We start from the raw sequence: 27,922 nt of genomic DNA on the forward strand, positions 1-27,922 counted from the left end.
ATTAGCTTTCTAATAAATCTGAAATTACAAATGTGAAACAAAACAGGGAAGAAATACTTGCCCAAAAATGTATAAGTAAGTGGGTGTTGTGGGATCACAATTTTTAAATATCTCTCAATTATTTTGGTATGAAAGTTCTATTTCAAAGTTCTTCAAAATAATGCCTAATGTTCCTAAGTACTGTGTTCCAAATATATGTAAATACAAGATGGAAACTATGAAATATATGCCTTCAAAAAAGAAAAAAAAACCTGACATTTTATCTGTATATATTTAATAGATTTATAAAGAACATGTGTACACATATATCAATATAGATGTACCAGCAAGGAAGATTTAGAACATATAACTATGTGGCAGGGTTGGAAAGAACATAATTCTTTCCCAGAAGGGGTGCGGGGGAACTATACTTAATCAGCTACCAGTTACAACATAACTAAGTCATTTCTCATCAAAATACGTCTCTACTGCATATTGTGGTTGATACATTTTCCATGTTTTTTGTTTATGAAGATTATCCAATTGATTTCTTTGTAGATAAAGCCTGAGAATAGAAAACAAATTATTACATTTTATTTTGGGGCTAACTGAAAATCCATGCGGTAGGCACCCTTGTTAGAGAGCTTGAAGAAACAAACAAAAAAAAGACTTCCTCACCATGAATAGAACCTCAGCCCCTTTTCTGTGTTTCAGTTGGCTCCTTCCACCTTTTCAGTGAGACTTAAAAATACCTTAATCTTCAGCAACACATCAGTAACACATGCTACTGATTCTTTTAACGTTGCTTTTTATGGAATTAATGACATCTAGGTTTAATAAAATATCTACGTTTCTATATGTGACAGAAATCAGTCTGATTAGACATGTATCAAAACCCAATAATAAAGTACTATATCTATTTTGATTTATGCCTGAGGTTGCAATTTTTTGAATTTTTGCAATCAGCCCTTGGCAATGACCTTGAGCAGTAGGATATAAATAAATCCTACATGCTTAGCATTCCAATAATAGAACACTGGGCATCAATTGGTTAACCTATTTATGCCTAGTTTTCTAAAGGACAGAAGTTGGCATTTTTGGCTAAACAACAATCTTATGACAAACAAAAAGCTTTACCAATAGTATATAAATTGAAATATTACAGAAGTCTTTAGAAATTTATATAAAAGTGAGAATAAAGGTGATCTAACTTATTACTTCTCCAAAATGAACATAGTGTTTCAAAGGAAAACCAGAATCACTTTTGAGGAGCAGCAACAAATGAAGCTCCACCCAGCTCTCACATTTGAGGGACTTTGCTCATGTTAGGAGTCAAAGCTTATTGTTTGTATCCACCCAAGAAACAAATTTGTAAAAAATTTCCATCCAGTCCAAAGTTCACTCTATTACAATCTATTAAATGTGTATGCATTACAAGTGTGTAGACCAGAGGTTTAATTTACCGTTGCCTTGCTGGACTTAAGGAGTTATTAGATCCAGTTCAGAGTTGAAGAAAAGACTAGGACTAGTTGTAACAATAACTACCAATTCATGCCACATGCAATCACAGCCACTTCCTCAACTCTGACCTGAAGCATTTTAAAAATATTTTCTCTTTTTGTATTGAAAAGTATGGTTGATACAAAAAAATCTCAATTTTTCACCACCACAGAAAAAATACTACTTAAAGTGGAGAACTTCTAGACTGAGAAATAAGTTTCCAAATATGGCAGAAGGTTTTCTGGGAACAATAATCTCCAAATCCAATTAATAGTTTTTTCTTCTTTTTTTCTTTCTTTAGACAGAGTCTCACTCTGTCACCCAAGCTGGAGTGCAGTGGTGCGATCTTGGCTCACTGCAATCTCTGCCTCCTGGGTTCAAGCGATTCTACAGCCTCAGCCTCCCGAGTAGCTGGGATTACAGGCATGCGCCACCACACCTGGCTAATTTTTGTTATTTTTAGTAGCCAACACGGTTTTACCATGTTGGCCAGGCTAGTCTCGAACTCCCAATCTCAGGTGATCTGTCCGCCTCAGCTTCCCAAAGTGCTAGGATTACAGGCATGAGCCACCATGCCCAGCCTCCAATTAATAGTTTTTAAGGAAGTTTTCCCAATTCAGTTATTAGAAAGCCATGTTTACATGGAAGACTATCAATTGATGATTTTTTAGCTGTATTTCTTAATACTTATTGTGTCTTGTAACTTCTCCTAGATGTAAGTGTGTCAGTCAGCTTTTCAGCTAGCTGAAGCCTCCCTAGGTCCTCCCTTACTTTAGCACAAAATTTGGTGGTGGTTTGTCATTGGTAAATCGGCACCTACTGAGGACCTGAAATGTTGAAGGTACTGAGCAGATTCATATTGAACTTCTGTGGGAGGAATTTACTACCACACTTAAGATCTGATTATAATACTCTTGAACTCATAACACAGTCCTATGGCATGGACCTTGAGGACACTGCAACAGGTGGTCTCAAGAACAACTGTATTTTTAAAATAACCATCGTAAAATGAGTAAGGCAATGAACAATGGTGGCTCAAGGATTTTTTGTTTTCTATAAATTAAGCTTATGACAACCAGCAAAAGACTTGCCATTACACCTTATACACAGATACTGAAGATTAGGTTGTTTCTATGGGTTGATGTTATATCCATACCTGTTATTTTGTATTAAAGATGTGTTAAACCAGAAGAAAAAAGGGTAGTTGTGATAGTATTTAGGAAAATCCTAAAAAGAAAAAAAAATTTTTAAAGTAAAATTGATGCCAAGAACTAATCATTCCAAAGAAATTAAAGTTTCTTCCTTTATTCCTGTATATATTTATCAAATAATTATAACCATTCAATATGTAACATTCTGCATCCTATAACAATACACTGAAGACACAAAGGAGGAGGCTTAAGAAAATGCTATTGCTTTCTCTTGCTGTTTCTATCTAAATTTTCAAGGAATACTATATTCTCCATGATAGATATTTAAATGCTGATATTTGAATCTGCTTTAGATAGTGCTAAACAGAATCTACTAAGGACCGATGCTTATATATACCCAAGTATTTTGTAGTGAATTCTTACAATTTTTTCTGTTGCCTCAGCATCCCTTTTAAATATAGATTGCACTTTCCGATATCAGAAGCAGGGCTCAGTCACCCGTGACAGTTTCCAGTTCACCTCCTCCCGGCTTCTCAATGTGACTGATCCCAATAGCTGCCTTATACAACCTTCTGCCGGTGACTACGTCATTGTGGGACAGCTAGATATAACCACCCCACAGACCCCATACTCTCCATGGACCATGTGGATGTATCAGTAACCACCTCTCAGTCACAGCATGACTCCATGGAACTCATGACTGCTTGCATTAAACCCACCGATTAGAGCTCCCCGCAGGAAACCTGCTCAGGGAGCACCTTACTTCCCAATAAAGGCTTCCACTCTCAGGTCCCTCCCTCTTTCTCGCTCTTGCTGCCCACCCATCAGTTGAGCACAGGTCTCCTGCATGGCTCCGCCTTGGAGTGAGCCCTGTGAGGTGTGCTGCCCTCTTCTCTTTAGAATTAACAAAAAACTGCTTCGGTTATTTCATGTGTTGTATTGTGCTGCCTTCTCTGTGTTTCACCCAACTGAGTCACCCAAACCTAACTCTCTTTCCAGTCAGTGCTTCCAGCTACTCAGGAGGGTGAGGTGGGAGGATTGCTTGAGCCCAGGAGGTGAAGCCACAGTTAGCTATGGTCACGCCACTGCCTGGGTGACAGAGTGAGACTCTGTCTCAATTTTTAATATTAAAAATGATGCAAAACAAAATGTAACCACTGCTATGCAGTAAAACATACCTTTGGTTTTTTAGCATCTTGGCTTTTATTTTTTTTTTGTATTTATTTTGTATTTTTTGGATTTGTGAATTAATACATGTAAATTTAGAAACATTTAGAAAATGTACAATTTAGAAAAAACAAATGAACAAAAATGATTCAAATTACATATGTTCTTTTAAAAAATTTGTTATAGATCTGATTTATTGTTTTTCTCCCCCTGCCTCTATGGGATGACATTTATCATCTCCCTTGTTGGGAATTGTAGTAAAGGAAACCTTAAATAAAACCATTCAAAAGTTCAGACAAGAACAATGGCAGAGGCCATTTCTTGATTACTCACCGAAGAGGAAACTTGCACTTTCACATCATCATACAGAGGTGGACAGTTGAACACATCAATTATTACCCTGTCTGTTTCAGTGTCATGAAATACCTGTGAATGAACACATGGAATTCAGAACTATAAACCTAGCTAATGATAACAATGAAGTTCCTTTTCACTTATCCAGACTTCCTATATTTATCAAGTACTTCTGGTCTCACAGACCAGTCACTACATGTATAAATAATTATTAATAATCTTTTCTAGTTGCAACACTGTTATTTATATGTGTGTGTGTGTGTGTGTGTGTATTTTTTTTTTTTTTTTGAGACGGTCTTACTGTCACCCAGGCTGGAGTGCGGTGGTGTGATCTCAGCTCACTGCAACCTCTGACTCCCAGGTTCAAGTGATTCTTATGCCTCATCCTCCTGAGTAGCTGGGACTATAGGCGCATGCCACCACACCCAGCTAGTTTTTGTACTTTTAGTAGAGATGGGGTTTTGCTATATTGGCCAGGCTGATCCCAAACTCCAGGCCTCAAGTGATCTGCCCACCTGGGCCTCCCAAAGTGCTGGGATTACAGGGGTGAGCCACCACACCTGGCCTGTTGTTTATGATTTTTAAAGGCCAACGTGTTTGAGGGTTACCATGAGGCACTTTTCAAAAGTGTCTCACTTTTCAGAAGTATTGAATTTTCTATTAGACTTTAATCAGTTAAATATTATTATTTAATGTGTGTCATTTGATTTTCATACATTAGGGCCTCTTTTGAGAATATGTTAAGAAGCTCAATTTTAAAGCTACCCTCGACATTCAAAAAACAATGCTTAACTCTGGCTTTTTATTTACTAAATTTAAAAAATAACAACGGGGGTCTGTAACACTTGGGGGGTAGGGTCCCCCTGATTGTCATGTTTTATTAGAACTCTTGTGTTTGTCAATGGGATCTTTGGACTTGACCATTACAGGCTGCAGATTGGAGGAGTGACCAAAGATAGTTCAAGTTTTGGAATGAGTGACTTTGAAGATATACTATTTCTTTGACTCACTCTCATATAAATAATGGCACCCACAGTAAGAAGGGTCTATGCTAGGCCCTGTGAAAAACACAAAAGGAGGTGCAGACTCTTTTGGTCCCTTCAGGGAGCTGGACACATAAGAAACAATCGTAGAATGGTATGTAACTCTCAATCTGTATGATGAAGACTGGGTGTGCTCTCATGCACCATTGAGGGCTAGTTAACAGGAAGTGCAGAAAATTTCATTGAGGAGGCAGAAACTGAATTGGGCATGAAATGGTTTAGATAAATGAAGAAGAGCTCTGAAAATAGAATCTAGTCCATACAGATGGAAAAAGACCAGCAATAACACAAAGTACAAGTTAGAAAAACAACAAAAAAGGTCAGGCAGTGTGGCTCATGCCTATAATCCCAGCACTTTGTGAGGCTGAGGTGGAAGGGTTGCTTGAGCTTAAGAGTTTGAGACCACCCTGGGTAACATAGCAAGATCCAGCTTCTACAAAAAATTTTTAAAAATTGGGGGATTGCTTGAGCTTGGGAAGTTGAGGCTGCAGGGAGCCATGATTGCGCCACTGTGCTACAGCCTTGGACAGAATGGGACCCTGACTCAAGGAAAGAAAAAGAAAGGAAGGAAGGAAAGAAGTAACCAACTAACTAACTAAATAACTTAGAGTTGTGTTCCAAGAGCCAAAGGGGATGACCCAGTTTATTTGGAATGGAGTCTGCTGGTCAAGCTACTGAAAAAACAAGCTCAGGTATGTTAGGGCTATTATATCTTAAGAGCTCAAGAGCCAAGGAAATAAGAGAGGCTGCTGAAGAATATCGTGGGGTATTTCCTATGTGACAAAGAGGCCTGATAATTATCACAAATAACATTTATTTAGTGATTTATAGTTTACAAAGCAACTTCATACATATTATCTAATTTAATTCCCATAATACTTGAGGTGTGATATTTCTTTTACAGGTAAGGATGTTGAGCCAAAGGTGTTAACTGGCTCTGACCATGGGCATGCAGTGTGTCTTCTGCTCTACATACTTTTCACAATGAGAGCAACATTTCAGTATGCATATTTCAGGATTCTATACATTGCATTCTATAAGGAGCAAGAAAAGGTAAGGAGACCATTGTAGAAATCTAGGCATGAGCAAATGAGGTTCCGGACAGTTAGTGGCAGTGAGAACAGAAAGGAAGGCGAGCATAGATAAATGTCAAAGGCATCATCAACAGGGATTGATGCCTAACTGGATTTAGGGAGCCAAGGCAAAGAGAATCAAAGCCCAAGGCCTGAGTGGGAGAATGCTGGTGCCATTTGCAGAAGCAGATAAAGCTCCTTGATAATTCAGACTGGCTACTGCATTTCAGTTGGAGTGGAAACTGTTCATGTTGCAGCTCTTGCATCTACAACTCAGTGGGCGACTATAAATATCTCTTCAGTAAATGAACAAATAATAGTTTAAGTAAGGGAAATGGGTGATTCTTTAACCAAGAATAAAGCATTTGCTAAGAACAGGAAGCCAAGGATAAGGCCTGGGTGAATGCCCTCAGTTGAGAGAGGCCAAAAAAAGTGGGTGCAGTGCAGAGAGTGAGGGAATAGGATTAGTAATAAAAGAATTTGAGACAAAGGCCTGGGTAGGAATTCTAAAAGTTTATGGTTATTAGACCCATGAAGGAAGCTTTCTTATTGTTTCAGAAAAGGTATGTAGTTTTAGGCATTTCTTCACTGTAGCAAAACATTGACTACCAGGTCCCTTTTGCTTTGGATAAAGAGATTCCTCCCCAATTCATTCCTCCTTGCACTGTTTCTCATAGGGTCATCCCCACAGAACCTCTGACTTAGAACAATCACTTGGGACACTGTTAAGTCTACAGATTCCTGGCCCCCATTCCAGATTTCCTGAATCTTACTTTAGGGTATAACCTAGGAATGTAAATCTTTGTAAGCTTCTCGGTGGTTTTCATGCACACTAACATTTTAGAATCAGTGCTATATAATAAAAGATAAAATGACTGAGAAGAAGAGACTATGGCTAAAAATGACCAGATATGTAAATTAAAATCCTTAATACATTCCTGGGAACATGCTCAGCATTTGTGGAAAAGTGAAAGGCAAAGCAACACTGAACAGAAATACATTCTAGAAAGTACCCTAAAAAACTGTTTTGAACAAACAGGTTAATTTACCTCTGGTTTGCATTCAAATCCAGTGACACCACAACGGTAACCAGAAAGCATCACGGAATCTCTTTATGGTAAGTGATAGTTTAGGGAGGTCAACATTGCTGGTTTGACATTCAGCCTTAAAACAAACATCAGATTTTTTCAATTCACATGTTTTCTCTTACCCGACAATTGTTGAAGGAAGTACAGGAAAAGACGATCTCTTTCTTCATTACTATTTGGACTTTTAGATCATATCCATCGCCTGTTCCAACACCTAAATGAAATTAAAAAGTTAGGCTGGTTAGCGCGAAGATCAAAATGTCTTGCCAATTAACATCATGGATTAAAAAGAGAAAAAATTAGCTGGGCATGGTGGCTCATGCCTGTAATCCTAACACTTTGGGAGGCTAGGCAGGTGGATCATTTGAGGTCAGCAGTTTGAGACCAGCCTGATCAACATGATGAAACTCTGTCTCTACTAAAAATACACAAAAATTAGCCCAGTGTGGTGGCGCATGCCTGTAGTCCCAGCTACTTGGGAGGCTGAGGCAGGAGAATCGCTTGAACCTGGGAGGTGGAGGTTGAAGTGAGTGAAGATCGCACCACTGCACTCCAGCCTGGACCAGAGAGTGAGACTTAGAGAAAGACCCTGTCTCTAATATACATGTGTGTATGTGTATCTATATCTATATCTATATCTATATCTATATCTATACCTATATCTATATATCTATATATATATTAGGGAAGGTGACTTGACACCTTTCTTGCTAATGTCTTGCTTTCTTCAAACTTCTAATCATAATGATTCTTAATAAGAAATACTGTGGTCTAAATTACTTTGGCCCGACTTTAAGTCTAGTTCCTGATGCAATCTCTATAAAAACACAGGTTATATCAAATTCCCATGGTATTCTGTATATATTTACAGACAAAGGCTCTTTTGCTTTTTTTTTTTCAATTCAAATGACCTACTCATTTCCTTAGCATTTCCTCAAAGACTGTTTCTCAGGCTCCAATTAATTTTTTATTGCTTTCCTCTCAACTCTACATTATTTTTTATTTAAATATGCACAAAACTAAAAGTAGAGAATTAAATATTCTAATAAACGAGTGTATTAATTATTCTTGATTGATCATCTGTCATCTCCTATGCTGTTTGTCTTCTTTTCATTTAATTTTGTTTTCACTAACACCACGATATTCATTTGTCATCAGAAATCACAGTTTCTTGCCTCAGTTCCCTCTTTCCCATTCCAGATGCAGAACTTCTTTCTATTGATGTCCACCAGAAATCAGTGAAATGTAGAACAAAACTCAGGAGGCTAAAAATACTAGGCTGTCTGTGTGGACACCAGCACCCCGGCACCATGGCATCTATAACGTCCAGCACTGGCACCACCTCAGGTCCACATGCTGCCTGTTATAAGAGGTTTGCTTTAGGGGTTCAGATGCATCGCCACCCTGCTACCTCTCTGGCAGTGGGAGTGGCGAGACCCCATCCCCTCCACACAGACACATCCTGCTTTCCCACCTCTACTAAGTGCAGGCTGCGCAGGGGAAGCAAGGTTGGTGATGGAGAAATGGACATGGAAATGGAGGCCAGTTTCTCTCTGCACTTTCTTTCTCAAGTCCCAGAGGTGTACATCTGACCAATTTCCCTGCCTCCCTGGGCAACAGTGCATCCCAGCTTTATCTCTCTGCTTACATTCTAGAAGCAGGCAAATCGCTCTCATGATGTTTAGATGGATTTTTACAACTGGTAATACTCGGTAACAGCTAGGGAGGTGAAAGATACCTCCATAGAGCCCCACTTTCTCCCAACCCTTTCCATTTCCATGTACATTCAGGCAGGGAGGACCTAAGTACTCCTCTTAGGAGGCTTTTCTTGACCCCCAGCACTGTGGCTGGGAGTGAGAGCCACAAGGTATGGGAGTGGCTGGGAGTGAGAGGGTTACAGATGGAGGACAGAGGGGAAAAGAGAGAGCCCAGGGGGATGAGAAAAAAATATGCCTCTGAAAGAAGGTGAGAAAATGATATGATATGGAGACACCTCCGCCAAGACAAACTCTGAACTAGAGGTGGTTATGAGAAATAACCAGTCTTGAAGTCACAGGGCTCCTCCTCCTCCCTCATCAGAAGCTCACTCTGCCCTGAAAAGTCCACCCTGGGTTGCGAACAGAGAAGCAAGGAGAACAGGAGAGATGGGAAGGTGATGAAGTCCCCCAAATTGGTGATAGAAAAGAAAAAGTAAAGAACATCTAAGGGTTGGCAATCAATGGGCAATTAAGAAGGAATTTATGCATGAGGATATGTAAAAAGACAGGTATGAGTTAGGATCATCTGTATATATAACTATGAGCAAAACCCTCCCAGAGTGGGAACCTTGGCCCTCCTGCCCAATTCTTCAATTTTACATAAGCACTTACCATGAATCGAATAAATAATGAATCTTTTTATAAACAGTGTCTTTCTTGGAGGGAGATTCCAGTTGTAGCTATGTTTCACTTGTGCAAAATATCCAACATACCTATTCTGAAAAGCAACAGAAGCCTTACTGTAAGTGGAGATGAAAAGTCTAAAGTCAGCATTCTTATTTTTTCTTTTCTTTCTTTCTTTTTTTAATTGCATAAAGGTTAGGGGCAGTAAATAATTAAGGAAACATTTACTGGATGCCATTATATTACTAGACATTTTGAGGGATGCTGCCTCGCAACTATCTACCTTGGGGGGACAATACTGAATTAAGTGCTATGGAGAAGTAACAAGGATGCAGCCGGGTCTTGTTGACAGGCTGCTTATGGTTGAGAGGGCAACTAATCAGAACCAACAGCAAAACAGTTATAGCATTAGCAGTGTGCAGATAGAAGCTTAGTTGTCACTGAGTTCGAGGAAGGTTTGTGGTTTAGTGAAGAGCAGGTTCCTGGGCATAAGAGAATGGTATATGTGAAAACTCAAGGGGAATACCTCCATACCTCAGAAGCAGGTTTCCTGTCATTCTTCTTTTGTTCCTGATAGCTAGAATTTCTTCACTTTCCATTTCCCCAATTCTGTTTTCACAAGGAAGCCCCGGAATGCCCTTAGCTTTGTCCTTTCTCTAGGGCAAGCTGTTCACAAGGGCTGTCCTTGAATCTATCTTCAAGGGGTTGAAGACCTTTGGTACTGAATCAACTGGTTCAGAACTCAAAAGTTGGCCAGGCTGGTGGCTCACACCTGTGATCCCAGCACTTTGGGAGGCCAAGGTGGGCAGACCACTTGAGGTCAGGGGTTCGAGACCAGCCTGGCCAACAGGGTGAAACCCTGTCTCTACCAAAACTACAAAAAGTAGCCATGCGTGGTGGTGGGCACCTGTAATCCCAGCTACTCGGGAGTATGAGGCAGGAGAATTGCTTGAACCCAGGAGTTCGAGGTTGCAATGAGCTGAGATTGCACCACTGCACTTCAGTTGGGGTGACAGACTGAGATTCTGTCTCCATAAAAAAGGTTCATGGACTCTTCCATACCCATTGAGAACTGTTCATAGAAGTCACAAACTGCCATACTTTCCTTTACAAAGGGCCAGTCATGAGGAAGGCTCATGAAAGTTCTTAACTTAGGAGTAGATGTAGTCAGTAGAATGGCCCACAATGCAGGATCAGAATGTGATGGTATTTGAGAATCACCACCAGACACAGAGGGCACTCTGTCCTGAGGTCTTGCCAACACAGCTCTCAAACATGCAGCTGAGACCCTGTGTTGCCCTGTCAGTGAATCAGAAGAGATTCAGTTGCAGCCTTTGGTGTGCTAGTTCTAGACTAAAGTTTGAGATGCTACGCACGACTACAGAAGAGGTGCGGATGGGGAGCTGTGTGGGGAGAGTTGTTGGGGGAGCTCCATCTAACATCTCCTTGGCTCCTGCCACCAGATTCTCCACCTTCCCCTAAAGGCTGTAACCTGCCAGGGCCCTCAAGCTGCTTTTGCTCCCATGCTTCTTTCTCCTGCAACTTAAAACAACATGGACTGGTAGTAGAAATTAATACAACCAACCCACAGGAGGCACTCACTACAAACAAAGAAAATATTATGAGGAAAGGGTGGAAAGATAGGTAAGCCATGGGCCTTGCCTTTAAAGAGGATACAGAAGTTACCACTTCAAATAGCTAGAGAATAGTGCAAAGTGATGTAGTCCCTAAGAGAAACACAAAGGGCTTTAAGAACTGAAAAAGCAAGAGACTACTTGAGGCTGGGAAGGGAAAATGACTCTAGGAAAGGGGCATGAGCAATGGCACGAGGGAATCAAGTGTCCATGGGCTGGGAAACAGCACACAGTCTAAATGTGTTAGACTGTGGGATGTGTGCATGCACAGAGTGGAAGAAAAGGTTGGTAAAGTCAAACTGTGGATCCTGAGTGCCAGGTTGAAACATTTAGTTTATTGCTATTGGCAGTGGGGACATATTCTGGATTTTGAGCATGGAAATGGCATGATTAGGGCTGCACTTCAGTAAATCCACACATTCCTTTTAGTTTAGGGTCTATGACTGTTCTTTGGTTGGTTTTGTTTTTGGCTTGGGAGTGGGAGAAAAGTATCAGTGGATAAGGCTGAGTTCTTTTGCCCAAACTAAGCAGGGTCAGTAGTTACAGCGTTCTTCTAACAGGGCCAAGAGCACTTACTCAGTTCCCACGACCTAAAGAAAAACTCATTTACAGCCACATCCAAATCCAGTTAAGAATTCCCAACCCACTCTCACTTCGGTTTGAGGGGCAGTCTAGAAAAGGCAATATAAATGAGAAGCTGTGCACAGCATGGGCTTCAGAGTCTGACATCTAGATTTCAGTCCTTGGTTCAAAAGTTAATTTAGTTAATTTCTCTGAACCTCAATTTTCTAATTTACAAGATGAGAATCATAGTAGTGCCTACTCATAGAGTTACCGAGAATATTAAATGAGATAGTGAATGTAAAACTCTTAGAATGGTTCAGCAGAGTCTAGAATGTTGTAAGTGCTATAGGATAAACATTCTGGTTTCTGCAGTAAGCTAATTACAAGTAATAAAAAATGGCGAGAAATCTATGAAGTAAAAGAGACTTAGGAGACACAGCAACCAAATGAAACGTGTGGATGTTGTTTGAATTCTGACTGAAACAAACTAAATTTTCAAAGATTTTAAGACAATTTTGGAAACAAGCAAGGACTAGAAATTTGATATTAAGGATTTTTAAGGTGTAATATTTTAGATATGATAAAAGGTATTATGAGTTTTTTGTTGGTGTTTTAAGAGTACTTAGATGTCATACTAAAATACTTGTGGGATAAAATGATCTGACGACTGAAATTTCCTTCCAAATAATCCACGTTTAGGGAAGAAAGCAAGAGTGGAGAGTGAGGTTGGGGGTGTGAGTAGAGTGGGAAAAGTGTGGATGAAACGTGGCTGATTGCAGGCTGAAGTGATTGTTGCAGTGAAGTGATGACGATACGGAGATATACTGTATGTTTCTCTGGACTTTTGTATATAATTCAAATTTTCCATAACAAAATTATTTTTTAAAAAAGAAATAGAGTAACTGTATGTTTCATATAGGTGTTATGGGTTTTCAGTGAGATATGTAAAAGTGCGGTACTGTCTGGTGTATATAAAAGGGTTTTTGAAAAGTTTATTTCCCCTTTTCTTTCTCTTTTAAAATACACCTCCCCCAACACACACACACACACACACACACGCACACGCACACACACACACACACACACACACATGCACACACACGCACACACAGGGGAGTCATCCAAAAACAGTCTTTGTGATGTTCTGCAAGGGTTGAATTGCCCTAGTAAGGATTTGTGGAAGACTCAGATCTTTTTTACATTGAAATCAAAGGCTGGTGATTTTAGATAAACTTCAGGGTCCTGGAGCCTTAGGTATTGGACCTTCCTGCTTTGGGAAAATAATCAACTCCTGAGCTCCATAAACAATAACCAGTAGAGAATAGAAAGCAGGATGCTCCGAGGAAAAGCCACACCCCCAACGTGTGGGTGGCACCTGAAGCATGACCCTCAGCCTCAGGGAGGGACCAAGGCCTGTCGCAGGGCACCCAAATGCTGCTGCCTGATCACCAAAGGAGAAGAGTCTAAAATGAAACCAAGTAACAGGTGGCAATCTTAACCCACTCCCCTATAAAAGCTCCCCTTCTTAAAAAGAAAACTTACCTGAGAAGGAGTCTCTACTCCCTGATATTTAGTGCCACTGGTTTTATCTGTTCGCCGTTCTCCAAAATAGTACAAGCTTTCCTACAAAAAAAGGAACCATGGCTCATCTGCACTCTTTCCTTTTCTATATTAGGTACCGTTAGTCTTTTTAAAACCACCTTCTTTCCTAAAGTCAGTGATTTTTTTTTTTTTTTTTTAATGGAGTCTTGCTTTGTCACCCACACTGGAGTGTAGTGGCAGAATCTCACCTCACTGCAACCTCTGCCTCTTGGGTTCAATCCTGTCTCTGAGGCAGGATTATCCTGCCTCAGCCTCCTGAGTAGCTGAGACTACAGGCGTGTACCACCACAAATGGCTAATTTTTTGTATTTTTAGTAGAGATGGGGACTTTGCCATGTTGGCCAGGCTGGTCTCGAACTCCTGACTCAAGAGATCCGCCTGCCTTAGCCTCCCAAAGTGCTGAGATTACAGGCATGAGCCAACGCACCCAGCCGCAGTGGTCTTTTGGCAAAGGCTACCCAAATTACCAAAATTAACAAAGTCACATCAAAGACTTGTCTCATTCAAGGTTTCGTAAAGACATAAAATTTTAGAGCTGGAAAGACCTTAGAAATCATCTGGTCCAACCCTTCTTTCCATCTTACAAATGAGAAGACCGAGACCAAAAGAAAACTACACAATCTGCCATGGAGATGCTGCCGCCAGTTAGAGGCAGCACAGACCTGGAATACAAGTCTCTGGTTCTCAGTCTAGGGCTCTATATCAGTGGCTTTCAAACTTTTCATTTTTTAAGTTGCAATCCACATTAATAAACCTAGGAAATGTACACGCACACACACACACACCAATACTTAAACCTTTTGATATTTTCTATTCTGCTCTATTCCATTTTATTTATTTTTAGTTTTAGTTTTTTTCTTTTTGAGACGGAGTTTCGCTCTTGTTGCCCAGGCTGGAGTGCTATGGCCCGATCTCAGTTCACCATAACCTCTGCCTCCTGGGTTCAAGGGATTCTTCTGCCTCAGCCTCCCGAGTAGCTGGGATTACAGGCATGCGCCACAACGCCCAGCTAATTTTGTATTTTTAGTAGAGACGGGGTTTCTCCATGTTGGCCAGGCCGGTCTCAAACTCCCGACCTCGGGTGATCCATCCACCTTGGCCTCCCAAAATGCTGGGATTACAGGTGTGAGCCACCGTGCCTGGCCAATTCCATTTTATTTTTAAGAGATGTTAGTCACAACCCAGCAACTTTATTTTACAACTCACGATCATTATCCATAGCTTGAAAAACACCATCCTAGAACATCCATTTTCAAAATCTGTGTGTCTCAAATTAGAAAAACCAAAGGTGGTGGAATTAGAGTGCTGGGCATTGTGCATAACCACCACTTCTTCCCTAGACTGTAGGCCAAACAACTCGAGTGGAGCTGCTGGAAATCGTAGCATCTCACCAAGAAAATGGCAGAAGAAAAAATGACGGAGAACACTGCTTTAGGTGGAAACAGCCCACCTTGTCTTATCAGAAATTTCTAGAGGTCACAGATTCCACATGTGTTGACTAAGCAGAGATAGTTACATGCAGGAGAGGCTTTGAGTTGTGAAATCTTGCTTTTTATCTACCTAAGCGTTGTGAGGATGGTCAAGACCCTTTGGAGGATTTATCTAATTCAGCTTGATACTATTCTCATGAGGAAGGAAGAAGTCATGGTACTGGCAGGAGTAAGAGCAGGGCCAGGTGAGGTGAGGGAACTACTGTGATTACTCAATGTTTTCTGTATCTGTGTAACATGGCTTTACTCCCCTCACCTTAATCCTGCCCCATCAGGTCTTGTCTTTATTTAAAATGTTGATATTGTATACCTCATAATTTTTTGCATTAATTTTTATTTTTTAAATATTGCATTAAAAATCATTTATTTTAATTATTGCCATTTTTAGCATTCTCTTAAATTTTGCATCTCATTGACCTCACTCTACTGCTGGCCCAAAGAGATTCTTAAGCCAGCTACTAACTAGTGCATGTTAAACAAGGAAGTATCAAAAACAGACCTTTTAACAACTGCTTCTCCAATTACAATTTCACTGAGCACCATGACTAAAATAATCATCTTAACATCCTACCAGTGATGTTTCAGAACTAGCAAACTCAGTTTTCATAAGACAAAGTCTGTGGTAACATCTTTCATACCTCTGCAGTTAAAAATATTTCAGTGGCAATCAGGCAGGCACAAACCATAGTTCCAGTTCTTCCTAGAAAAGAAAAGAAGTTAGTTCAAGGGACATGCTTGGTGTAAAAATACACTCAGAAATATTCAACGAGTTCATTTTAAGTTGATTTTCTTTCTTTTTTTGGGGGGACAGTGTCTCGCTGTGTCACCCAGGCTGCAGTGCAGTGGCGCGATCTCAGCTCACTGCAATCTCTGTCCCACAGGTGGAAAATAAATTACATTTACGGTAAAAATATTTCTCACTACCTCTCCACGAAAGAACAAGATGAGATTTTTACTAAATCTATTCGAAAGCAATAATTCATGTCTTATATAAATTATTTTGGATAACAGTAAAAAAGAAAAATTCCCAACTCATTTAGTAACACTAATATAGCTGGTTCTAAAACTGCATAAATACAGTAGATGATTACTTTATACCAGTCTCACATATAAATGTAGATACAAAAATATATATATATATTGTTTCAAAGTGAATTCAGCAATGTAGAAGCACCATGTATCAATACCAAGTGCCATTTCTCTTAAGAATGCAAGGATGCTTTTTTTCCAAGATGGCAGATTACAGGCTTTTAGCATGCCTCGGCCATTTGGAAATAGCAAGATAGTATATAAAGATCAACTCTGTAAGCTTTAATTCAAGAAAGAAAACGACAACTCCCTGGAATTATGAAGGACACTCCAGATCCTTGGGAGGACAATGCAGGCAAACAGGTCTTGTGACAACACTCGACTGACAAAAGTGAATGAAACCTCAGTATGTGAGAGAGGCAGACAGCATCCCTCTTTCCACTGGGGATCCAAGCAACCCGGACCGAGGAAGAGCACTGTTTCTCCCAAGTCCTGGAGCTAATTTCACGAGAGACTTGGAGACTTTGTGAGGGAAAGACACAAGGAAAAGCTACAGGCATTTTCCCAAACCTGGACTGAGAGCAGGACAACACTGGGGAACCTTCCCCATTTTTTTATTTTATTTTTTAGTAGAGACGGGGTTTCACCGGGTTAGCCAGGATGGTCTCGATCTCCTGACCTTGTGATCCGCCCGTCTCGGCCTCCCAAAGTGCTGGGATTACAGGCTTGAGCCACCGCGCCCGGCCTCTGTTTTCTATTTAGCATTTACGGCTACACATTTTCTTCTAAGAATTGCTTTAGCTTCATCCCACAAATTTTCATATGTAATATTTTCATTTTACTGGGTTCAAATTATTTTCCAATTTTCACTGTGCTTGGTGTTTTGTTTTGTTTTGTTTTGACCCATGAGTTATGTAGAAGCATACTTCCTTATTTCCAAACATAGGAGACTTTTGTATTTATCTTTAAGTTTTTTATTTCTGAGGCCAGGCGCAGTGGCTCACATCTGTAATCCCAGCAATTTGGGAGGCCGAGGAGGTGGTTCACCTGAGGTCCGGAGTTCGAGACCAGCCTGACCAACATGGAGAAACCTCGTCTCTACTAAAATACAAAATTAGCTGGGTGTGGTGGCACATGCCGGTAATCACCGCTACTCGGAAGGCTGAAGCAGGAGAATCACTTGAACCCAGGAGGCAGAGGTTTCAGTGAGCCGAGATCACGTCATTGCACTCCAGCCTGGGCAACAAGAGAGAAACACCATCTGAAAAAAAAAAAAAAAGTTTTTTATTTCTGGTTGTATTGTGTTGTGGACACAGAACATACTATGTTTTTTTTTTTCTTTGAAATTTGTGTAGACTTGGTTTATGGCCCAGAATTTGGTCGATATTGTTAAATGTTTTCTGTACATTTGAAAAGAACACGTATTATGCATTGTTGAGAACAATGGTTCTATGTACATCCATTTGTTAATTTATTTAACTCTTCTATATTCTTACTGACTTTGTGTTTTGCTTTGATTGAATTTTAATAATTCTTTCCTTCTCACTCTCTACCATTACCTTGGAAGTTATATACTCCTTTTCTTTTTTTTAAGTAATTACTGTAAAGATTTCAACCTGAATCCTTGATTTAGCTATTAATTTTGTTTATGTTGAGCCTGCATCTAGAAATCTTCCTAAACTCTCTCGTTAGATTAACAAGTTATTCTATAGATTTACTTACTACACTGACTTACTGCACTGGCTAGGCTCTGCAGTACACTGTTAAATGGAAGCAGTGAACAGAGGGCATTTTGTTTAATTTCAGTCTTTGAAGAAAATGCTATCAGTATTACATCATTAATATGATGTTCCTGGTAGGTATTTTGGTAGATTCCCTTTGTTGAGTTAAAGAAGTGTCCTAGTTTTATTAATTTTAAAGTCACAGTTGTAGGCTGAATTGTAGTGAATGCTTTCTCTGCATTAATTGACGTAATTGCGAGGTATGTCTACTTTCATCTGTGAATATGATACATTACATTAATATAGATTTCTGATGTAGGATGATTCTTGTATTTTATTATTTGTTTTTTAATGGGCAAAGATATTTTTTCTTTCTGAGCTTAGTTTTTGGTATAATTTCAACTTTTATTTTAGATTTGGAAGTACATGTGCAGGTTTATTACCTGGGTATATTGTGTGATACTGAGGTTTGGGGTATGATTGATCCCATCACCCAGGTACTGAGCACAGGACCCAATAGTTAGTTTTTCAACCTGTGTCACCTTCTGCTGTGCCCCCCTCTAGAACTCCCCAATATCCATTATTGCCACCTTGATGTCCATGAGCATCCACTGTTTTGCTTACAATTATAAATGAGAACATATGGTATTTGGTTTTCTGTTCCTGCATTAATTTGCTTAGGATAATGACTTCCAGCGGCATTCATGATGCTGCAAAGAACATGATTTTATTTTTTTATGAATGTGTGGTATTCCATGGTATATATGTACCACATATTCTTTATCCAGTCCACCACTGATGGGCACCTAGGTTGATTCTGTGTCTTTCCTGTTGTCAGTAGTGCTGAGAAGAGCAAGCCAGGCATGTGTCTTTTGTTAGAACCAACTTATTTTCCTTTGGATCCCAGTAATGGGATTGCAATGTCAAATGGTATTTCTACGTTTTGAGAAATCTCCAAACTGCTTTCTATAGTAGCTGAACTAATTTACGTTCCCATTAACAGTGTATATGTGTTCCCTTTACTCTGCAGCCTTGCCAGCATCTGTTGTTTTTTGACTATTTAATAATAGCCATTCCGACTGGTATGAGGTGTAATCATATTGTGGTTTTGATTTGCATTTTCGGATGATTAGTGATGTGGAGCATTTTCATCTGTTTCTTGGCCACTAGTATGTCTTCTTTTAAGAAGTGTGTGTTTATATCTTTTGCCCATTTTAATGGGTTTTTTTTTTTTTTTGCTTAATTGTTGAGTTTCTTATAGATTCTGAATATTAAACCTTTGTCAGATGCATAGTTTGCAGATATTTTCACCCATTCTATAGGTTGTCTGTTTACTGTGTTGATAGGTTCTTTGCTGTGCAGAAGCTCTATAGTTTAATTAGGTCCCACTTGTCAGTTTTGTGGCAATTGCTTTTGAAAAGTTCGTCATAAGTTCTTCCCCAAGGTCAATGTCCTGAATGTTGTTTTCTAGGTTTTCTCCTAGTATTCTTATAGTCTGAGTTCTTTCTGTCTTTAGTTAATTTTGTATATGGTGAAAGGTATAGGCCATATCTTTCTTTTGCATATTGCTAGCCCACTATCCTAGCACCATTTATTGAACAGGAAGTCATTTCCCTATTGCTTGTTTTTGTTGACTTTGTCAAATATCAGATGGCTTTCTGTGCTTGGCTTTATTTCTGAGTTCTTTATTGTCTTCCTTTGATCTATTTTTTTTTCTATCAGTACCATGCTCTTTTGGTTTCTGTAGCCTTATGGTATAGTTTGAAGTTGGATACTGTGATGCTTCTGGCTTTGTTCTTTTTGCTTAGGATTGCTTTGGCTATTCAGGCTCTTTTTTGGTTCCATATGAATTAGTTTTTTTCTAGTTCTGTGAAAAATGATGTTAGTAGCTTGATTGGAAAATGTAGATTCTGTAGATCGCTTTTGGTAGCGTGGCCATTTTAATGATATTGATTCTTCCAGTTCATTAGCATAGAATGTTTTCCATTTGTTTGTGTCATCTATGATTTCTTTCAGCAGTGTTTTGTAGTTCTCCTTGTAGAGATCATTCACCTCCTCGGTTGGCTGTATTTCTAGGTATTTGATTTTTTGTGTGGCTACTATAAAGGGGATTATGTTCTTGATTTGGCTGTCAGCTTGGACATTATTGGTGTATAGAAATGCTACTGATTTTGTACATTGATTTTGTATCCTAAAACTTTACTGAAGTAATGTATCAGTTCCAAGTGCCTTTTGGTAGAGTCTTTTGGATTTTGTAGATATAGAATCATATTGTTGATGAAGAGAGATAGTTTGACTTCTTATTTTCCTATTTGGATGCCATTTTTTTCTTTCTTTTGCCTGATTGCTATGACAAAGACTTTTACTACTATGTTAAATAGGAGTGGTGAGAATTAGGCATCCTTGTCTTGTCCCACTTCACAAGGGGAAGCGTCCAGCTTTTGCCTGTTACAATGTTGGCTGTGGGTTCATAATAGAAGGCTCTGTTTTGAAGTGTATTCCTTTAATGCCTAGTTTCTTGAGTGTTTTTTGTCAAGAAGGATGTTGAATTTTATCAAAAGGTTTTTTTTGCATCTATTGAGATGATCATGTGGTTTCTGTGTGGTGATTCACATTTATTGATTTGCATATGCTGAACCTCGCATCCTTGGAATGAAGCGTACTTGATCATGGTGAATTAACTTTTTGATGTGCTCTTGGATTCAGTTTGCTGGTATTTTGTTAACGATTTTTGTGCCTATCTTCATCATTGAGATTAGCCTTTAGTTTTCTTTTTTTTTTTAATTGTGTGTTTGCCAGGTTTTGGTTTCAGGGTGATGCTGGCTTCATAGAATGAATTAGGGAAGAATCCCTCCTGGACTTTTTGGAATAGTTACAGNCCGCCCCCCCCCGCAACCCTACCTAACCCCCGTTCCGCTAGGGCTTAAGAGGGAGCTCAGATTAATGTGTTCTCTAGGAATCAGCTAATTGCCTAAGGCAACAGAGAGTTCCTCCCAATAAACAAGAATCAAGTATATAGCCAGCACCACCGACCACAGCCAGCTCTTACCCATTGGCGCCATCTACTGGCTTCTAGGTCAAACCACACACCCAATATAAAACCTGCTGATAAAAGTGCATATAGAAGCAACGCTGAAAGACCTACCTAGCATTGCTCTATAGTCACATCACCTAGGAAGGAAGGAAAGAGAAAAAAGAAAATAATAATAATAATAATAATACAGGAAAGAAAAGAAAAAGAAAAAATCCTACCCACATAAAACTATTACAAAAATTAGAAGTGCTAGCATCTCCAGATGAGAAGAAGCAGTGCAAGAATTCTGGCACCATGAAAAACCTGCATGTAGTGACACCACCAAAGGATCACACTAGCTCTCTGGCAATGCTTTCTACCAAAATGAAAACTCGGAAATGACAATAAAGAATTCAAAGCATGGGTTCCAAGGAAGCTCAATGAGATTCAAGGTTGAAATCACCAAAAGAAACTTCTAAATCAATTCAGCCAATGAAGGAAGAGATAAACATCTCAAAAAGAAATCAGTCAGAACTTCTGGAAATAAAAAAACTCACTTAAGGATTTCAAAATACAATGGAAAGATTTATCAATAGACTGGACCAAGTAGAGGACATAATCTCAGAGCTTGAAGACTGGTCTTTCGAACTAATGCAGTCAGACAAAAATAAAGACAAAATATTTTTAAAAAGTGAAGAAAGTCTTTGAGAAATATGAGACTATGTGAAGTGATCAAACCTACAAATTACTGGCATTCCCTAGAGAGAAGGAGAAAATGAAAACAACCTGGAAAACATATTTGATGCACTCGTTCAAGAAAATTTCCTGAATCTTGCTAGAAAGGTAGACATCTAGATACAGTAAAGCCAGAGAACACCTGCAAGATACTATAAAAAAATAAACATTTCCAAGGCATATACCAGACTGTCCAAGGTCAACATTAAAGAAAAAATCCTAAGGCCAGATCACATAAAAAAGGAATCCAATCAGGGTAACAGCAGACTTCTCAGCAGAAACCTTAAAAATCAGGAGAGACTGGGAAGGTCTATTTTCAGAATTCTTAAAGAAAATAAATTCTAATCAAGAGTTTCTTATCCTGCCAAACTAAGCTTCATGAGTGAAGGACAAATAAAGATTCTTTTTCCAGAGAAGCAAGTGCCATGAGAATTCATTAAAACTAGACCAGTCTTACAAGAGATCCTTAAGGGAGTTCTAAACAGGGAAATGAAAGAATGATACCTGCTGTCATAAAAGCACACTTAAGTACATACCTCACAGACCCTATAAAACAGCAATACTACAGAAAGTATAAAGCAACCAGCTAACAATGTCATGATACGGTCAAAAGCTCACATGTCAATATTAACCTTGAATGTAAATAGTCTAAACACACCACTTAAAAGTCACAGAGTGGAAAGTTGGATAAAAAAACAAAACTCATCCGTCTGCTGTCTTCAAGACACCATCTCACGTGTAACACCAACAGGTTCAAAGTAAAGGGTTGGAGAAAGATCTCTCACACAAACAAAACACCAAAAAGAGCAGGGATCACTATTCCCAAAACAGATAAAACAGGCTTTAAACCAGCAATAGTAAAAAAGGACAAAGAAGGGCATTACATAATGATAAGGGGTTCAATTCAACAAGAAGCCATAACTATCCTAAATATATATGCACCCAACATTGGATCACCCAGGTTAATAAAACAGGTACTTCTAGACCTACGAAAAGACTTAGCCACATAATAATAGTCAGGAGACTTCAACACCCCACTGACAGCATTAGACAGATCATTCAGACAGAACACTAACAGAAAAATTATGGATGTAAATTCAACACTTGACCAACTGGATGTAATAGGCACCTAAAGAACACTCCACCCATCAACTACAGAATATACATTCTTCTCATTTGTACACTGAACGTATTCCAAGATCAACCACATGTTCCACCATGAGGCATGCCTCAATAAATTATAAAAAAAAAGTTGAAATCATACCAACCATTTTTTTTGGACCACAGTTGAATAAAAATAGAAATCAGTACCAAGAAGATCTCTAAAAACCAAACAATTTCATGGAAATGAAACAACTCGCTCCTGAATGACTTTTGGGCAAATGATAAAATTAAAGTAGAAATAAAAAAATTATTTGAAATAAATGAAAACAGAAACACAACATACCAAAATCTCTGGGATGCAGCAAAAGCCGTATTAATAGGAAAGTTTATGGTGCTAAATGTGCACCTCAAAAAGCTAGTAAAATCTCAAATTAATAATGTAACATCACAGCTAGAGAAATCAGAAAAACAAGAGCCCCAAACCTAGCAGAAGAAAAACAATAACTAAAATCAGAGCAAAACTAAACAAAATTCAGACCCCAAAATTAAAACAAAGATTCAAAGAAACCAAGTCATTTCTTTGAAAAGATAAACAAAATTGATAGATTGGTAGCTAGATTAACAAAGAAAAAGAAAGAAGATCTGGATAAGCACAATCAGAAATAACAAAGATGACATTACAACCAATCCCACAGAGATACAAAAGGTCCTCAGAGACTATTATGAACAGCTCTATGCACACACACTAGATAATCTGGAGGAAATGAATAAATTCCTGGCAACATAGAACTTCCCAAAATTGAATCAGAAAGAAATTGAAACCCTGACCAGACCAGTAACAAGCTCCAAAATTGAATCCATAAGTTAAAACCCGCCAACCAAAAGAGTCCGAGATCAGATGTATTCACAGATGAATTATATCAAATATACAGAGAAGAGCTGGTATCAGCTCCACTGTAACTATTCCAAAAAGTCCAGGAGGGATTCTTCCCTAATTCATTCTATGAAGCCAGCATCACCCTGAAACCAAAACCTGGCAAACACACAATTAAAAAAAAAAAGAAAACTAAAGGCTAATCTCAATGATGAAGATAGGCACAAAATCGTTAACAAAATACCAGCAAACTGAATCCAAGAGCACATCAAAAGTTAATTCACCATCAAAAAGTTAATTCCACCCATGATCAAGTACCGCTTCATTCCAAGGAATGCGAGGTCAGCATATGCAGATCAACTAAAGTGTGAATCCCGGCCGGGCGCGGTGGCTCAACGCCTGTAAAATCCCAGCACTTTGGGAGCCGAGACGAGGCGTGATCACGGAGGTCAAGATGGATCGATGACCATCCTGGCTAACACGGTAAACCCCGTCTCTACTAAAAAATCACAAAAAACTAGCCCGGGCGAGGTGGCGGGCGCCTGTAGTCCCAGCTACTTGGGAGCCTGAGGCAGGAGAATCGGGTAACCCCGGAGGCGGAGCTTCTGCCAGTGAGCTGAGATCCCGCCACTTGCCACTTCCAGCCGGGCGACAGAGCGAGACTCCGTCCTCAAAAAAAACAAAACCACACAGAAACCACATGATCATCTCAATAGATGCAAAAAAAACCTTTTGATAAAATTCAACATCCTTCTTGACAAAAAACACTCAAGAAACTAGGCATTAAAGGAATACACTTCAAAACAGAGCCTTCTATTATGAACCCACAGCCAACATTGTAACAGGCAAAAGCTGGACGCTTCCCCTTGTGAAGTGGGACAAGACAAGGATGCCTAATTCTCACCACTCCTATTTAACATAGTAGTAAAAGTCTTTGTCATAGCAATCAGGCAAAAGAAAGAAAAAAATGGCATCCAAATAGGAAAATAAGAAGTCAAACTATCTCTCTTCATCAACAATATGATTCTATATCTACAAAATCCAAAAGACTCTACCAAAAGGCACTTGGAACTGATACATTACTTCAGTAAAGTTTTAGGATACAAAATCAATGTACAAAAATCAGTAGCATTTCTATACACCAATAATGTCCAAGCTGACAGCCAAATCAAGAACATAATCCCCTTTATAGTAGCCACACAAAAAATCAAATACCTAGAAATACAGCCAACCGAGGAGGTGAATGATCTCTACAAGGAGAACTACAAAACACTGCTGAAAGAAATCATAGATGACACAAACAAATGGAAAACATTCTATGCTAATGAACTGGAAGAATCAATATCATTAAAATGGCCACGCTACCAAAAGCGATCTACAGAATCTACATTTTCCAATCAAGCTACTAACATCATTTTCACAGAACTAGAAAAAAACTAATTCATATGGAACCAAAAAAGAGCCTGAATAGCCAAAGCAATCCTAAGCAAAAGAACAAAGCCAGAAGCATCACAGTATCCAACTTCAAACTATACCATAAGGCTACAGAAACCAAAAGAGCATGGTACTGATAGAAAAAAAAATAGATCAAAGGAAGACAATAAAGAACTCAGAAATAAAGCCAAGCACAGAAAGCCATCTGATATTTGACAAAGTCAACAAAACAAGCAATAGGGAAATGACTTCCTGTTCAATAAATGGTGCTAGGATAGTGGGCTAGCAATATGCAAAAGAAAGATATGGCCTATACCTTTCACCATATACAAAATTAACTAAAGACAGAAAGAACTCAGACTATAAGAATACTAGGAGAAAACCTAGAAAACAACATTCAGGACATTGACCTTGGGGAAGAACTTATGACGAACTTTTCAAAAGCAATTGCCACAAAAACTGACAAGTGGGACCTAATTAAACTATAGAGCTTCTGCACAGCAAAGAACCTATCAACACAGTAAACAGACAACCTATAGAATGGGTGAAAATATCTGCAAACTATGCATCTGACAAAGGTTTAATATTCAGAATCTATAAGAAACTCAACAATTAAGCAAAAAAAAAAAAAAACCCATTAAAATGGGCAAAAGATATAAACACACACTTCTTAAAAGAAGACATACTAGTGGCCAAGAAACAGATGAAAATGCTCCACATCACTAATCATCCGAAAATGCAAATCAAAACCACAATATGATTACACCTCATACCAGTCGGAATGGCTATTATTAAATAGTCAAAAAACAACAGATGCTGGCAAGGCTGCAGAGTAAAGGGAACACATATACACTGTTAATGGGAACGTAAATTAGTTCAGCTACTATAGAAAGCAGTTTGGAGATTTCTCAAAACGTAGAAATACCATTTGACATTGCAATCCCATTACTGGGATCCAAAGGAAAATAAGTTGGTTCTAACAAAAGACACATGCCTGGCTTGCTCTTCTCAGCACTACTGACAACAGGAAAGACACAGAATCAACCTAGGTGCCCATCAGTGGTGGACTGGATAAAGAATATGTGGTACATATATACCATGGAATACCACACATTCATAAAAAAATAAAATCATGTTCTTTGCAGCATCATGAATGCCGCTGGAAGTCATTATCCTAAGCAAATTAATGCAGGAACAGAAAACCAAATACCATATGTTCTCATTTATAATTGTAAGCAAAACAGTGGATGCTCATGGACATCAAGGTGGCAATAATGGATATTGGGGAGTTCTAGAGGGGGGCACAGCAGAAGGTGACACAGGTTGAAAAACTAACTATTGGGTCCTGTGCTCAGTACCTGGGTGATGGGATCAATCATACCCCAAACCTCAGTATCACACAATATACCCAGGTAATAAACCTGCACATGTACTTCCAAATCTAAAATAAAAGTTGAAATTATACCAAAAACTAAGCTCAGAAAGAAAAAATATCTTTGCCCATTAAAAAACAAATAATAAAAATACAAGAATCATCCTACATCAGAAATCTATATTAATGTAATGTATCATATTCACAGATGAAAGTAGACATACCTCGCAATTACGTCAATTAATGCAGAGAAAGCATTCACTACAATTCAGCCTACAACTGTGACTTTAAAATTAATAAAACTAGGACACTTCTTTAACTCAACAAAGGGAATCTACCAAAATACCTACCAGGAACATCATATTAATGATGTAATACTGATAGCATTTTCTTCAAAGACTGAAATTAAACAAAATGCCCTCTGTTCACTGCTTCCATTTAACAGTGTACTGCAGAGCCTAGCCAGTGCAGTAAGTCAGTGTAGTAAGTAAATCTATAGAATAACTTGTTAATCTAACGAGAGAGTTTAGGAAGATTTCTAGATGCAGGCTCAACATAAACAAAATTAATAGCTAAATCAAGGATTCAGGTTGAAATCTTTACAGTAATTACTTAAAAAAAAGAAAAGGAGTATATAACTTCCAAGGTAATGGTAGAGAGTGAGAAGGAAAGAATTATTAAAATTCAATCAAAGCAAAACACAAAGTCAGTAAGAATATAGAAGAGTTAAATAAATTAACAAATGGATGTACATAGAACCATTGTTCTCAACAATGCATAATACGTGTTCTTTTCAAATGTACAGAAAACATTTAACAATATCGACCAAATTCTGGGCCATAAACCAAGTCTACACAAATTTCAAAGAAAAAAAAAAACATAGTATGTTCTGTGTCCACAACACAATACAACCAGAAATAAAAAACTTTTTTTTTTTTTTTCAGATGGTGTTTCTCTCTTGTTGCCCAGGCTGGAGTGCAATGACGTGATCTCGGCTCACTGAAACCTCTGCCTCCTGGGTTCAAGTGATTCTCCTGCTTCAGCCTTCCGAGTAGCGGTGATTACCGGCATGTGCCACCACACCCAGCTAATTTTGTATTTTAGTAGAGACGAGGTTTCTCCATGTTGGTCAGGCTGGTCTCGAACTCCGGACCTCAGGTGAACCACCTCCTCGGCCTCCCAAATTGCTGGGATTACAGATGTGAGCCACTGCGCCTGGCCTCAGAAATAAAAAACTTAAAGATAAATACAAAAGTCTCCTATGTTTGGAAATAAGGAAGTATGCTTCTACATAACTCATGGGTCAAAACAAAACAAAACAAAACACCAAGCACAGTGAAAATTGGAAAATAATTTGAACCCAGTAAAATGAAAATATTACATATGAAAATTTGTGGGATGAAGCTAAAGCAATTCTTAGAAGAAAATGTGTAGCCGTAAATGCTAAATAGAAAACAGAGGCCGGGCGCGGTGGCTCAAGCCTGTAATCCCAGCACTTTGGGAGGCCGAGACGGGCGGATCACAAGGTCAGGAGATCGAGACCATCCTGGCTAACCCGGTGAAACCCCGTCTCTACTAAAAAATAAAATAAAAAAATTAGCCGGGCGAGGTGGC

General features: G+C 38.9%; 1 protein-coding gene across 1 annotated transcript in view; it reads right to left on the reverse strand.

The window, feature by feature from the left end:
- Nucleotides 1-274: 274 nt before the first annotated feature.
- Nucleotides 275-27,922, reverse strand: part of LOC108534885 (phosphatidylinositol 3,4,5-trisphosphate 3-phosphatase TPTE2-like) — a 35,517-nt gene continuing 7,869 nt past the window's right edge. The window contains exons 2-8 of the mRNA XM_017880443.1: nucleotides 15,665-15,722; nucleotides 13,477-13,557; nucleotides 9,725-9,830; nucleotides 7,478-7,569; nucleotides 4,131-4,223; nucleotides 2,636-2,706; nucleotides 275-544 (exon numbers count right to left, since the gene is read on the reverse strand). Coding sequence (XP_017735932.1) covers nucleotides 442-544; nucleotides 2,636-2,706; nucleotides 4,131-4,223; nucleotides 7,478-7,569; nucleotides 9,725-9,830; nucleotides 13,477-13,557; nucleotides 15,665-15,712 — 594 coding nt within the window. The 5' untranslated portion in view covers nucleotides 15,713-15,722 and the 3' untranslated portion in view covers nucleotides 275-441. The remainder of the gene's footprint in view (nucleotides 545-2,635; nucleotides 2,707-4,130; nucleotides 4,224-7,477; nucleotides 7,570-9,724; nucleotides 9,831-13,476; nucleotides 13,558-15,664; nucleotides 15,723-27,922) is intronic.

Source organism: Rhinopithecus bieti, unplaced genomic scaffold (genome assembly GCF_001698545.2).
Source record: "Rhinopithecus bieti isolate Rb0 unplaced genomic scaffold, ASM169854v2 scaffold_12716, whole genome shotgun sequence".
Taxonomy (NCBI): Eukaryota; Metazoa; Chordata; class Mammalia; order Primates; family Cercopithecidae; genus Rhinopithecus; species Rhinopithecus bieti.